The 15795-nt window shown below is 46.1% G+C and overlaps 1 protein-coding gene across 1 annotated transcript in view; it reads right to left on the minus strand.

Annotated features, from left to right (window-relative positions):
- Positions 1 to 380: 380 nt before the first annotated feature.
- LOC117213445 overlaps positions 381 to 15795 on the minus strand; it is a gene marked incomplete at its 3' end in the record, with an annotated part of 89677 nt that continues 74262 nt past the window's right edge. Inside the window, exon 3 of the mRNA XM_033458791.1 lies at positions 381 to 483. Within this exon, the coding sequence (XP_033314682.1) occupies positions 381 to 483 (103 nt within the window). The remainder of the gene's footprint in view (positions 484 to 15795) is intronic.

The raw sequence follows: 15795 nt of genomic DNA on the forward strand, positions 1-15795 counted from the left end.
CCGGGTGCACGCGATCCCAACACGGAAATCTTCGCCGACCTCTTGTTGATCGAGAATGGATCTCGGACTAGGAGACACCGCTTTGCCACGGTTTCTCTTGCACCAGATTTTTCTTAGGTTCGAACTTGATTTGGGTTAAAAATGGATTAAAATTTGGCGCAGTTGGTGCAATGAAACAAAGTAGACGATAAAGCGATTAGTACGTTTTCTATTGGTTTACGACGTATCGTCGCGTCATAGTATAATATTACTGAGACTGCGAAAGGAGCAATCTGAAGATTCTAACGCACCTACCTAGTTTGCGTATGAATTATCGACGATCAAGATAAACCCACGTTTCGTTTGTTTCGTGTAAATGGTAAAAAAGTAGTAGCACTCACCGTGTGGCACCCATCCGTGGTGGCACCTGTCGCAGTAGCGGATATGTCGCTTCCCTGGAGTGAACGAATCGCAGGAGCATCCATTGATAGTGCATTTGATAGACTGAAATCAGGAAAGAGCAATGATTAACATAATCAAATAAAAAGATTACAATTGATTAAAATAATCAAACTTAGTGAGACGATCTTCAGAAGTAAGATCAAAAAGACTCGATTACGTTTTCTAAAATTACAATCACGATGGTTGAACACAAATTGCAGAAGAGTCCAACCCTGTAACAGCGAAGCATCGTTCAAGCACTCCGGTCGTTCGTTAGGGCGGGTAAAAAGGCGGAAAAGAGAAAAATAGATACGAAACATCGTTGTAAGGGCGTTGTACGGTACGGTAAAGAGGAGATAGAATTTTATTCGTCGACTTTTCAGCCGGGAGGAAATATCCCGGACAGTTTGGCGCGGATTAAAGGATCGTTGCCACGGGCGAGCAGGAAAAAAGGGGGTGTGGTATTTTGAGTGACCGTTTGGCATAACGCCACCCCAGAGGAAGCTCGTAAGAGACGGGGCTTCGTCGGATTTTAAGGAACCGTGAATATTTTCCGCCCTTCGGCACGAAATTAACCCCTTGGGAGCCACCATCCAATCCTGCCCCGCGGCTGAAAGGAAGGCGAACCTCCTGGATCGGGTATTACTTTATGTACGCAGCAGGAAAGTTTATTTTCCGCCGTCGCGAGTTACCTGCAGCTACTGCCGTTGCAGTCGAAGCGATAGAGGGACAGAGAGAAAAAGGAAGGCAGAAGAAGGGAAAAAGAAACGTTAATTCCTGCTGCTCTCTTCCATCTTTCATGCGTTTGAAAGTTTGCCCGAGAACCGACACGGATCTGCACTAAGGCGAACTTTGGATCCTTACTAAACGGACGCCCTTTTGCCTCGTCGAACGTCATTTTCATCATAGTTCCGGCTTGTTGCAGCTACGTGAAATCCCTGGCGAAGTTGCAACGGATGAGGAACCGGGAAAACGCATTTAGCGGCGCAGAAACTTTGATGTTAATTTCTTCTACTAGGTTTTCAGCACGCTATAAAAATTACAGGAAGAAGAATTCCAGATAACCAACGCCGTAACTGTCACGCGGAGCGTTAAACCAAAGAAACCATAATCCCATCAGACGCGAACCCACCCTGCCGAACCTCCAGCGAATCGTCACTCCCCATTTAAGGGGTTAACGCAATCTTCCTTACCCTTGGCTGACGAGAAAGGGGTCCATTTACCTATACACGAGCCGTTTCACCAAAGAAGAACGAAAGGGAATACGACGTTGCGTACAAGTTCCCCGTTGTCGTGGTGTTATGACGTTATAGCGTTACGACGGCGTGTGCCGCTAATATAAAGACAAATGAAGCGACAAGCGCGCAGCCATCGTCGGCCATGTGTCTTTATCCAGACAGCGTCCCGTGGCTTCGCGGGAAATCTTCTGTCGTTGGGAAACGAAGCGAGGTCGACCAGGCTGGCTGACAAAATTTCATAGCCGGCAAATTTTATTAGCTTCGCAGCGGGTTATTTATTCGGAACGAGCGACAGATTATATGGCGATGTTAGCGGTCGCCCGTGCCACGCGGAAGGGGAGCTCGTGAAACAAAGTCCCTGCCACGCTTTTTATATCCGAGCCGGTGACGCCATGGAATTAGCTTTTCGAGTTAATCTAGCTCGCTTTGGAATTTAAATGGGCTTTAAATATGCGCTCATGCATACGCCTGTGGACTTTTGTAGTTGGTTTCTTATGGCAAGACCAAGATGGGGAATATCGTACCCTGTAAATGATGCGAAGCTATGTCGTGGTTCGCAGGTTTGTCGAGGCACAATGTATACAACGTGGTTTTCTCGCAAGGACACCAATTTCCGAAATGTCACCGACATTTTTTTTTTTTTTTTTCATACCATTTACATTCGCGCACCATTTCATCCCGCTATCATCGCGTATGAAAGACAACAAAGTTTTTACGGGCCACGAGATATTTATCGCAGCTATCTCTTTACCACCGAGCTGTCAGCTTATCGTCTCGTTCCTCCGCTTGATTTTAACGACACTCCTCGTTTAAGAACATCACGAACAGCTGTACATTTTTCGCGTACCGATTAGGTCGGTAACGATCGGATTTTCGTCATGTGCAACGAAACCAACGCGAAAGAAGCGTCTAGATTTTGGGACGATCGACCCCCGGAGCGTTTCGTCTCTCGACAACGAAATCCAACATGCTCGCCGGAGCCAGAATTGTAATCCAAGCAGGGAACAAGCGTACACCAGCTAGTTGCAGCGATGGCCATTACAACATATCAACGAACGATAATTAATTGCGCGGATATGGATTACACGAATTACGCGAACGTATATTTCCAATCAATATCGCCAGCGATACAGCGTGGCAGCGATGATGATTAACATTATAATCGGAACGGACCACCGGCACAGTCCCACACAATGCAGCCGCGTATTGTTAAATATAACAGAGCCGTGGATACGTGGCTCGGCTATCGTTTGGAATTCGTTAACGAGCGGAATGGAATTACGTCAGTGATGCGTCGATAGCTGACTGTGAGAGCATTTGTCACAGTGAAACGCGGGGCTATCCGTGCGAGCCGACTGTACGAGAAGAATAACGTTACCATTGTATTTTCATGCTGTTGATATTTTTCCCTGTGATTGATTGAAAGATTTTAATTTCCCATTGAATCGTACGAAATATTCGATGAAATCTCCTGGTATGGCTTTGCTTTGTATTATTTTCAATACGAAGGTTCGTCGAAGTTGCTTTATAATGCTTAGGCGACGTTAGGGAGAAATATCGTATATCTTTTCGTATCTTATCGTATATCGTCGATTCCTTTTTTTTTCGCAATTTTCCCAATCGAACAATGTCTCAAAGAGCTGGCGGTTAAAAAGAGCTACTATCGGCGTTTCACACTCGAAGCGTTCCACCTCGCAAACACTCATCGAGGGTAGCTAACTCGGAATCGACTCAATGGCCACTCTCCGCGTCGATACATCCCAATTTCCCGCTCTTTCGGATCAAATCCTTTCGCCGGACGAAACAACAAGTCCAGACACGGTTCATTTTTCAGCAGCGAAACCGAATCGGATACTTTACCTTGAAGGCAAACGCACTCGTGGCTGATCTGGCTAAAATTCAGCGAAACTCTCCGGTTGGAATTGCAGTCGATTTCGGCCCGTTGATCCCAAAGAGATAGAGAGATGGGAACAGAGAGATAGGTGGAGGCACGAAAGTACGAAAACTCGACAGCACTCGAGGACGATGACGTGGGATGCGATATGCCGGTTTGCATCGCGGCCAAATCTCTCGGCAGATGTGTAGTAGGTTCGTGTTTAATGAACGGGGCTAATCTCCCCATTCGAAATGCAACGCTAACAGCGAACGCGAGGTGGCCACGCAGCAGCAACCGGGCAACTCGTTCATCGTTGCAAATTAATTTGACCAGAGCGCGAATTAAACCTCAAGTATAAAGCTGGCGAGCGGCCGCGTCGACGATGCAACCCCATTAATGAGTTCGAGGATTTAAGCTGGGTCTATGCGTTTCGCTGATCCGATCCATCGCTCCCTTCTGCGCCACGCCGCGCCCAAACGCGTGTCCAAACTTTCAGCCCACGCGAGCGTCCACTCTCGCCTTTGTACGATTACGTACGGTTCGTATTCTATTTATGAGATTGTCACTGATGACGAAAATTTTCGACTAAGTCAGCAACTGGAAAGGTGGACTATCGTTAATTGATTTATACCATAAAAGAAGCCAGCAAAGAAGAAAGAAACTTGGACCGCATCCCCTTTACGCGCGACACGTGCACGCGCGATTTAAACGTTGTGGTAGCGATACGACGCAATTGGCATCCCCTCGATCAGAATGCGGCACGCGTGTCGATGTCAGGGGGTAAACGCGGTGGAATAGAAAAAGGAAAAAGCGGAATTTCCAACGGCCGTACTTTATCCCGGCACGCTTCACGTGTGTGGCGGAATAATGAAATGCTAACAGCCTGGGCTGCGTTTAGCATATTGTCGCGGCCACAATGGCAATTTGCGTGATATATCTAGCCGTTTTCTCGGGACGCGTTCAAATGTAGCGGAATTAACTGGCCCTCCGAGCCGCCACCGAACTGGCGTATATTCCGACGTGAAGCTGGCGTCTGCCAAAATTCCAATAATTCTCAGGAATTTTTCTCTTTCTTCCTTGTTTTTTTATCAATGAACGACAAAATCCCAAGAAGAAAGATGATAAATACATAGACGACAAGTTAACGTGTTCGTCTGAAACAATACTACAAAGAAAATATCGCCAACTAAGGTAACTTATTCGAGATAGTAATTCATCAAAGACGAAGGAGCACGTAGCGGTCCGATTAGTTCTTTCTCCGAGAGCAAAGATTATACTTGGCGTCGCGGAACAAAGGGATAGAGAAGGGAATATGGAAGGGTGAGAGGGTCCTGCGTGGACGATAAATATCGCGGCCGGCGACGACAAAATATCGCGAAATAAGAAAGGCTCTCCGGCGGGGTTGACAGACGGCACCCTGAGGAGCACTAAGTCACGGCCTATGCTAACTTTCTGCCCTGACCGCCCCCTCTCTATTTCCGACCGATGAAATAATATCGCCCCGATTGCCAGCCTTGATCCATGTAGCGTGAAACGTCCAGACGTTTGCCGAGGGATTCTTCGAGAGCAAGTCGCCCGCGATAATCGCCAAGGGAGATGTATCGCGTTTGCTGCCTCGCAATCCTGTTTCCTCCGAGGACACGTGGTTTATCGTGAAACGGTTTTGGCATCGTTTCGAAGATCGCTTGTCTGGAAGATTTTCCAGGGCTGGAATAGCTTATCGAGACAAACGCGTGGAAAAGATGACGGGTTTGATGTAATACGCGACTTTGTCGGCCAAACAGACCTGTAAGACTTCACACTGTAGTCGAAGAACAAGTTTAATTTTAGATTTAATCTACTTGATTCTATTGTAACCGTAAAAAGATAGTTGCGCTTTTTAAGGGCGTGTCAAAGGTGTGTTTCAGAAAACTAAATAGCAAATTCCAATGAATCAGCGCGACTCAAGTTATTAGATTCGATTCATTTAGTCATTCTAGAGAGGAAATTGAACAATATCGATTAACACCTGTGATCTTTACAATTATACCGGACTATAATCTCAGCTTGTGCGATTAAATGGTAGATCTCGATCAAAGAACAGCATGCGAAACGCAATGACCATTAAATTACTTTCACGTTAGTGCTACTATTACTGTAACAAGAAAAATAGAAAATACAAATTCTGATGGGAATGAAACTGATTATGAATGCAAGATCATGTAAAAGAAAGTATCGGTTTAAAGTTTTCATTAGAAGGCGCTAATAAGTAAAGAAAATGGTACGGTCGATATCCGCGGAAACTGGCATCCACGCTGACTACCGTGAGCCTCAGTCATTTAGAAACGTGACAAAAACCATCGAGTCGACGGGAAACGGTTCTCTCTAACGACGATAAGTAGAGAAAAAATGCCGGATTCCTCCTGATTTTCTCTTTGTTTCCGCACGCACAGACAGGTAGCGGTAAGGCGGGCAGAGTTTTTTAAATCTCATTATTACAGCTGCCGGGCAACGCGAAAAATAAGCAGCGCTCACGACGGCGCTGGAGAACTTAATCCGACGGATTTAGCCGTGGAACGATTGCGCGTGCATGTAGCTTCAGCATCCCTATCTTTTTTCCTTTAACGCGATAACAGAGAACAATAACGCGCGGAGATTAGCATCCCCCAGCCGGAAACGCCCTCTGGAAATTAACAAGTTTCCCAATTTCGCAGATCTCCGATGCTCTTTCCATTCGCTGATGTAACGTGAAAATACTTTTCGTCCGAAACTTCGTAACTTCTATTTCGCCCTTCACGTCCAAATCGATACGATCCATACGAGTATCATAAAAGTCGTATCGCGCCGATTTCGATTCAAAATGCTCGTAGTGAATATGATGCGCCTTGTACCAGATATAACACGAAAATTCATCGAACAGCTGATCTACAACACTACAGAGTTCCAAATCGGAGCACAACTCACTCGGATAGAACGTGCCAGGCCATGGGCGCAATTTGGCAAAGAAATACCATAATAATAACGATGATCGTCGTCGTGTTCGTCGCCGTTGTAACGCGATATATCGAAAGAAACGGTCGAGGAGAGATACGGCATTGCAGCACAGCTGCCCGCGGCAAGGATCGTTGCGAAGATCTCAGGGCCCATCTTCCCCCGGCGAAGGCGGCCAAAAAAATGACTAGACGTTTTAATAGAGCGAGTTTTCATCTATCGTCCCTATTCATCGGCAATTTCCGATTGCGTCGCCGTCCCCGGGGGAGATCGATCGCCATTGTCTCGGGCCGAGCCGCGCCGCCTCCGCTACGCTCCGACTTTTCATCCCAGCGGCCACACCTTGCGCCGCGCCACCCGATTCTCCATCCGTATCGTTCCACGAAAGTCAAGCATAATGCCGTAATGGACGATGGACAGGAAACGCTGCCGTTACACGCGACACGTGACACTTTATACTTGCAATGGCCTGTCGAGGATGAATTTTCATGGAAACGACGATAGGAATTTGCGAATATCTCGAAGAATATCGCAAAATCTTGAAATGCAACGTTCGAAAGAGCATTTAACGTTTATTTATTTGTAACCGTTCGATCGTAAAGCAGGAAATTTATTTTCTTAATAATTTATCGATTACGAGGCGTATGACTGGATTTATTTTCACACAATCGTTCAATTCCTGTGTATCGCATTTTCTGATCAACACCGAATCCTTGATACCTGAACCATCGATATTCGATTAGAACAGACCGTAAGATTCGCGCGAGAACCGATTTTTATAGAAAGAGCAATTTCGAACGATGTAACACACTTATTTCAAAATTTCGTTCCACGCCAGTGCCAATTTCTGCCTTTCCGCCGGTTCATTACCATAATTGTCATCACCTCGAGAAACTTTACGCGATGGTAGTTCGCAGTTCGTCAATTTCAGCAAGTAGCACTCGAGTCGGTTCGTCGAGACCGTGCTGCCTGATGGCTCCCTGGCACGGGACGTCCTTTCCTGGTAAAACGTGCTTACCGTCTCGCGACCGGATCGTGACTTCGAACCTTTCGATCGGCTACGCCCTTCTAAGGCGATTAGATACTGGCCAATATCGTGGATGACGATTACACGCGTTGACGTGACGAGGAAAATTTGAAAAATCCGATAACACGAAGATATTTGTTAGTTTCAGAATGGGCACCGTGAACCATACTTTGACGCCAGAGATTGTCATTCAGAGACCATTAGATATGTGGCGGCATACGACCACGGAACTTTGCAACGGCTTCGCCACACAAAGTGCTATACCTTCAAAGCGTAAGGTCGACATGCCTAACGTACCATCGATATACGGTTCTTTCGCCGAATATTCGGAAGATTGCATAAGCGACAACTGTCGCGGACATCTAATAAACGCGTGAGTAGTGGGGATGTCGAGGGGTAACAAAGAAAAAAATCCGTTTGATTTCGAACAAAAGATTCATTCTGCTCCGAGCTGCGAAGTGCGAAAGGTTTCGCGTCATAGCGAAGCAAACACGACTCAAAATACGTGATTATTAACTCTTGATTGTTAACCCCTTAACCTGCGATTTACGTTCGAGAAATTTGGCCCGAAAACTATTATACAGGGTGGTTGGTAACTGGTGGTACAAGCGGAAAGGGGGTGATTCCACGCGAAAAAAGAAGTCGAAAATATAGGATAAAAATTTTTTTTAATTTTTTTTTAATTTTTCCATCGAGACAACGATCTACAGTGAGATCCGTTATAACGAGACGTGATAAGTGCACGCGTACCGAGCGAAAATTCAAAGTCGATTTTCTCGAAAACAAAGCCTCGAACGAAAAATTTTTATTCTATATTTTCGACTTCTTTTTTCGCGTAGAATCACCCCCTTTCCGCTTGTACCACCAGTTACCAACCACCCTGTATATTATATTTGGCCTAATCGTCGTACTACGAGCCATGCCCGTAATGTTTACGTCTGGTACGATCATCTACTATGGGCTATGCCCGTAATATTTACGTTTGGTCCGATCATATACTACGAGGTATGCCCGTAATATTTACGTTTGGCCCGATCATCGTACTACGGGCCCGTAGTTGTAAGGGGTTAATCGTTGATAGTTGATCGTTGATAGTCAATCGCTAATCGTTAATTGTTGTTGATAGTTAATCGTTAATCGTTAATTGTTGATCGTAAATTGTTGACTGTTGATTGTTGGTTGTTAATAGCTTAATAAACCTTTTTTGTTGAACATCAAGCGTATTTCTTGCGGGCACCTTCACCAACAACCACCTCAGATATTACAAAGTACATATTGCTAAGCAAGGGAATACGATAAATCAACGATCCAACGTAACACGTGTGGACAACAATCCCGAACAAAGGAGTTGCATTAGGTTTAAGCGGCGAGGAGAAAGGCCCGCGATCGAAAGGAACACGTGTCAGCGGTGGCAAATAAATAATAAGCTGGGTCGATTATGGAATTCCATCGCGCGGCTGGTGCGAACGACTCGTGTCCACGGAATTCCCGCGGTTCGAGCAAGGACTCGGTATTGAAAGGTCGTCGATAAATTGTGTTAAGCTACGCGAGAATATCGATAAGCGAATTGGTGAAGCGGAAACGTTGACTTGGAACGGATCTCCGACCTGGTTGGTCTCTTAGGTAAGTTTCCTAACAAAGAAATTGTCTAATCTTGCGGAGGAAGCACGGGGAAAGAGACAAAGGAGAATCCAACTGCAAATTTGTCTTGCCATAACTTCGTCTGAGATTTTTCTACAAATTTCTAACCACTTTGAAATCTTAACTACCGACATCAGCTACGTTCTAAGATTTTCCTCGAGTCAGGTCGTATCTTCGGACAGTCGATCGGAGATCTGAGTATCTCGAAACGTGGCTGTTCTCAGGGATTTCGCGACGATTGCGCCAAGGTTCATGGCACGTATTTCGAATAAATCGGAATTTCAAAAGGACATTAAAGCCGCGAGACCTTGTTCACCACGACGACCATATATACTCGACCCCCTTCGTTTCCTGACTTATGAACGCACTGCGGTCCTGAGTTCTCGCGCTGTCTTCGCGCACACAGCCGCAACGCCGTCACGCTGTGCTAAACGAATAATAAACACGTGTACGTCTATGCGTAATAGAAGCGACTGCGCGCATACTGTTCAATTAGACGGAAATCGCTTGGAAAAGTATACGATACCTGGTTTAAAGAATCGGATTCGAACTGAAACGTTCGAGAATCGGTGATTTGTAAAAATGTTTGTTCGATTTGAAATGTTAGCATGTCTAACGAGTAACTACGAGATGTTATTGGAGAAAGAGCAGGATAGAAGTGGTAGCATTGTAATTATCTCGCAAGTATAGTAATTTCTGTCGCGTTATATTGATAGGTTTAAGTTCATTATCGCGCTAGTTTAACTAGATTTCGAATTTAAGTCGATTACATACCAGTTTTCTGTACGGTATAATTCGATGTAATTACCTGGTATGCAATTGATAAATAAGTAATGCAAATAGATACAACTTATTATAAATACATGTAATGAATCATATAATTAATAATACAGATTAAGATACATTAAGCACGATACAAATAACAAATATGTATGCTTAAAAGGTAATCAATTATTCATATTGTAATTGGATTACGATACTTCCACTGGATTATATTTCCAAATAAATTTTCGTCTGTACAAAGTTCCCGCTGCTAAAGTTTTGTCGTGAAATTATGCTAAATATAATTAATTGCAATAATTCAATCGATTAGGTTTTCCACAAAACCAACTAAATTATCGCTACCGTTATCGATAAATCCTGAATAAACTTTAAATCTGACAAATCTTTCGCACGAAACATCCAGCCATCGTAAATTCCTGCATCGATCGTTCTTCACTTCATCGAAGAAATGTCACTTCAACGGTCGAGTATCCAAGGAAAATCCTACCTTAACGCGCAACAGCGTGTATCATTTACAATCTGCTATCTTTACTTTTATCAAACCTACCCAGTCCACTGCCAAACTCAACCCTTGCGGGAGAAAACGCTCGTTGAAATACCATTTCGAAAAACATGCATCCAAGAACCACACCTTAATTTCTCGCTTATGAGAACGCGAGTGATCAAGCAGATCGCGAGAGGAGGTATGCAATGGCGATCGGTGATGGTGATTTTCGCGAGCTGGTGGACCGCGGGGTCGGAGGGTCGGGCGTTTTCGGCCGGGCCCGTGACGGCAACCCCGTTGGGGCCGGTCGATGCTTGATATATCGGCTCGTAAAAAACGCCGGGAATAAAATATCTCCGCGGGATCTCGGGGCGAAGGTCGGCGTCGCCGAAAGGGCCCCTCGCCGCGGCGCACCGCGTTTATGGGTGACCGGGTACACGGACGCGCGGCCCTCGCACACGTACCCATAGGTGCGAACATTGTTAACAAGTCCCGTATTTTATACACCGAAGCAGAAAACAACCGGCCGGCTGCCGGCGAAGGGATCTCTGTGGACCAGGGGTGCTCCGTCACCCTCTTTCCGCGGTTTCACCGTGAATCCTAAATAAGATGAACCTAGGGATTGGTCTAAAATTGATTTCATTCGCGTGGCATGTTGTTTACACAACAACTGCAACTTCCATATCTTTGTTTCCGCGTGCGCGTTTCGAAAGGTAACGATTGGTTCGATCTAGGAAGACGAACATTAATTATGATGTTTCGCAAGGATGAAATTAGCTGTTACCTAAAGGTAGCTTTAGAGAGCGACGACACTTCATTTGGAAATTTATGCCAAAGCTTTCTTAGATTATAGTTTTACATTCGACTTTCTTAAGAACTACCAATCTGTGCTATTCATATTGTAAAAAATTCACAGCATGTCGGAGGATTTCAATGTTGAAATTCCATAGCCTACGCGCTTCAAATACCAACGAAACTATTTTTCCAAGCAATTCGAAAAGAATTCGATAATACTGCTATCGGGTAACTTAGAAATCCAAAGAACCAACTTCGAACCTATTTACCGCAACTTTCGCGATTCAACCTTTAAAATTTACGCCTCGGTTGATAATCTGTTACTCCGAGTGTTTTAAACGCCGTGGCTAGTTTTTCTTTCTGTTCTTGCTTACTTCGACTATTTTGTCCACTTTAGTTCTCGTCTGCTTGCAATTTCCAACACGTGCCTCAACGCTTTCGTCGCACCTCGATGCCGGATAGAAAAATTCGACACTGTAATCTTCTGAAACTAGAGGAAGAATATAAAGTGGAATATCGTCGTGGTCGCGATCGACTGGCTAGGCCCGCGGGTAGAAAGCTCGGGACGCGCTTAGAGCACATGCAGGTCGGCGGGCGCATAAATCGCGCGAGCTCGAGCGCAAGCGGTCGCAGCATGAAACGCGGTCCATGTGAATAATTGTAACATAAATAAAAGGTCGATCGCGGCGACGTCCATTAACGCGTGTTAGGGCGACGTTAATCCACTGAAACGCATTTAAATTTCCACGCTTATGTCCGGCCCACGGACAATGTAAATAATTCTTGATCGATCGGATATCGATTGCCGGCACAAGAGGACGATCGTGCATTTACATATAGATAGCGCTGTCAATGTAACTTATTACACCAATAACCGACAGATATATCAATTTATCCTCGTTTCGTCTCTTTCTTTCTTCCTCTCCCTCTTCCTTTCTATTTCCATTTCTATTCTTTTATTTCACACGATACCTTTTTCCATATCGATAAAGCGTAACCACGCGTTCTCCAATGTTACTGGCCACTGTTCAATTTTACGCTCGAGCAAATACCTCATTTGCATTTCACACTTACACTTATTACTACGCAATTCCTCTTTTGTTTTAACAAAATAGATTCGTATCAAAGAAGCAGATGTATTTCGTATGTTTTATGATGTTCATGCAAGGATGAGCTGCAGGTGTAGCTCAAAGAGATCACGCAAGAGAAGACAGAATGAAATTGAGAACCCTGTTGGTCGGCGACGATATTTTCAAAGGCTGTTGCTCGACCAGCCATAATTCCAAGCATAAACACCGATTTGGCACGAGCACCGTGTCTCAACGCGTTGTGGAACAATGAAAACTGTTTACCGTGATTAACTCCTCGCACGAACGAGAGCGAAAATCCGAGAGCGGCTCGTTGTCGATTCACACGTCACCGTTCATATGCGAACGAAGAAGTTTAAAGAATCGATGACTCATAGCTAAAAGGATTCGTCCGTTTGGGAAAAAAGAAGTTTGGCACGTGTAGCTTCTTAATGGAAAGTCGTAATATACGCGTGGAATAAAGCAATTTGGTAACATATAGTCTATTCAGTTCGATTTCTGCTGGAGTTGTAATTTTTTACGTATCTTTCTACGCGGATGCAATGTAGAGAAAGGAAAGTGGTTTACTTGGAGTAACGCGTCGTGCCGATCTACGCTAATGACTGGTGCATAAGTATACCGTCACCGAGCAACGTATCGTGAGACCAATGTCCTTCGAGCCGTTTTGTTATTTAGGTTGCTGGCGTAACGCGCGAACATTAATTCATTAATTAGTGTCGGTGTACCTTATGCGAATACGAACGAAGACCGCGATATTACTCGTACGTTTAGTCGTCCTAGTGATTCGTTGTTGTTCGTTACTAGACTACGTTACGAGATCTAGCGATTGCTTATCGAATAAAAACAACATTCGTATGGAAGAAAAATCGTGGTAGATTTTGTGTAATGGAACACAAGTTCCTTGCGTTTCTTTTAATTTATCATCGTCGAATGGTGTTTATGGGAGAAAAATCGAGTCCGATAAAAAACATCGTTAAAGTACTGTACTCGATTACTCGAATACATAAATTACAAAGAACAATCAACTCGAGCACGCTTGAAACCAACCCCTAGATCTCCCTTGGTACATCGACACCGCGAATCCTCCAGAAACAGCTCGGCTAGTCTTCCGGTATCATCGTTGCATCTCGAAACGCAATTTTACACCGCGCGTAACGATCGTACTCGTTACGTTATCCGGGCCGCTATCATATCGAATCGAACGCCGCAAAGTCAGGCATATCGGTCGGTGCATCGTTGTGTATCGAAGAACGGGGAGGAAAAACTCGTCGATCAACGACGAGCCAGATGGGGTGGTTAGAAGAAGACAGGACGACGGGGTTGCTTCGAAAGAACGAAGAGAAAAGAGAAGGAAAGATGGTTGTCCAGCGAGCCGGAGGCCACGGCACAGGAGGATCCGCGCCACTTACCGTCGATTCGCTTTATTTTACCGAGGCGCTTCTGGATATTCCCCGCACGTGGTGCTCGGTCAGGAGGTTAGGTTAAGGAGCAGCGGAGGCACTCGTTGGTCCCCTCCTTCCGCCGGTGGCTCCAGGGGATGGATGGAAAAGGGTTTCACCGACGACGGGGCAAACGAGTTCGGTTCTGTTCGGTCTACTCGGGACGGGGTGGCGGTGGAAGAAGCGGAGGAGGAGGAGGTGGGAAAGGTGGAGGCGGAGGATGGGGTGACGATGGCAGAAAGTAGGAGGACGACGAGAAGCGAGAGAGGAGTGGACGGCTGGCTGGAGAAGAGGTTAAAAGAGGGAAAGAGGATAGAGTGGGTCGGAAGGGGATCGCCGCTGCCTCCTGCACGCTGGCCCTCGGGGGCGGCGTATTGATCCGGAGGCGGCGGCGGTCATCCGGCCGCTAATTAAATGCCAATCGCCAACCTCATCCCCGTCAACTTCCCCTGCCACTGTCTCACCCCACTCTCGGCTCCTTTATCCACCAGCAGCACCCCGCCCTCAAACTACACTCGATTCACCCTCTACTTGTTCGGTGCTGGTCTCCTGCGGACCCGTCCCTTTTCAACCCGTCCACCACCGCCATATCCTGTCCGATATCGCCATATCCTGAACCCAACTCCCACGGTCCTCGCGACCACGCATACCATCAGCCTTCGCGATATTTTACCGCGATACCTGCATTACTTTTATCATGTCGATCGCGATACTTCGATGATTAGATGCGTAAGGATATCCTTCACGAGTGCGAGATCGTTGGGAATACTGCACATTCGTTAAGGCGATGATCGAACCGGACAGTTTTTCAGTTGATATTCCAGACACACTGTTTCAGACACTTACAGACGAAGAAAAAACTAGAAAAGCAAGATTGCCACTAGGTACAAGCTTTTCGTCTCCTCGTGATTTACTCGCGCAATTCTCGCGCAGCCGGCGACGAGGTAAACCAGTCACGTTCGGCTGGAGTTTGGAGGATTGCAAAGGGATCAAAAGAGAAAGAGAGACAGGCAACGGGTCTAGATAGCCAGAAGGGATCAGCTGTGCTCTTCCGAAAGCGGAGTCCCATGGGAAGTCAATCAACCGACCTTTCTTCGATCGCCGCGAAGGGGTGACTCGCGATTCCGATCCCGCAGAAAATTCCGTTTCATTGAGCTCGACGATACTCGTTTCGATTTTACATGACAGCGTCGACTTTACGCTTCAAAGAAGCTTCAGTGACAAAGTAAAATTAAAAAAATAACTTATACGACGGACTAATCTAGATTTTCGAAGCTCAAACTTCGTCTACCAAGTTACAACCTGACGTAGCGCGTTACACGCGATCAATCGTAAATATTTCGCCTCGTTGAACTGATCAACGTTACACGGCACACTCGCTGTAGCTGAAAATCGCCGATCGGAACACGAAAACTCCGTTACCTCCAAGTCGAACGTTCGAAAGGGATAGCGGATCGTTTAATCGGCCATTAGACGCGCTCGAAGCCGCGTCGAGGAGGAAGCAACGTCACCGACGATCATCGATTTCGCGAAAGTGGTCGACCACTCCTGCCTACACTCGCACATAGACGTACACAAATACGCTTCGTGGCACTATATTAAATCGAAAGCGAGTGCTTCCGAGCCAACTGGCTTTTTCAGAAGCGAGCTCCCATTGGCGGTCGAGTAGCCCCTTCTTTATTCGAGGCGGTGTTAATTGGCGCGGAAGTAATTAAGAGATGGCCACCCCCGGGGGCCCCGCCATCCCCCAGGCACACGAACCCCCTCAGGCTAACGAGCGAGCGTTGCTCCCGGAGATGGCAGCGTCGTGATTAATAACAAGGTCCTCTCGAAACCTTAGCGTGCAGCCTCCACTCGCGCGGTAACTCGTAGGTGAAATTCCACCCGGTGTCCGCGTACACCGCGGTGGCTGTGCCACGAGGAAGGAGTCAGCTCGTTCTTCCCTTCGCCGTAAACTATTATCTCGTTGCCTCGTTCTTTAGCGCGGAATTTTCTTTTTCAGCGTCGAACGATGAGCAGCGTGCTCATCGATCA

The sequence above is a fragment of the Bombus bifarius genome, unplaced genomic scaffold, assembly GCF_011952205.1.
Source record: "Bombus bifarius isolate JDL3187 unplaced genomic scaffold, Bbif_JDL3187 scf7180000009102, whole genome shotgun sequence".
Taxonomy (NCBI): Eukaryota; Metazoa; Arthropoda; class Insecta; order Hymenoptera; family Apidae; genus Bombus; species Bombus bifarius.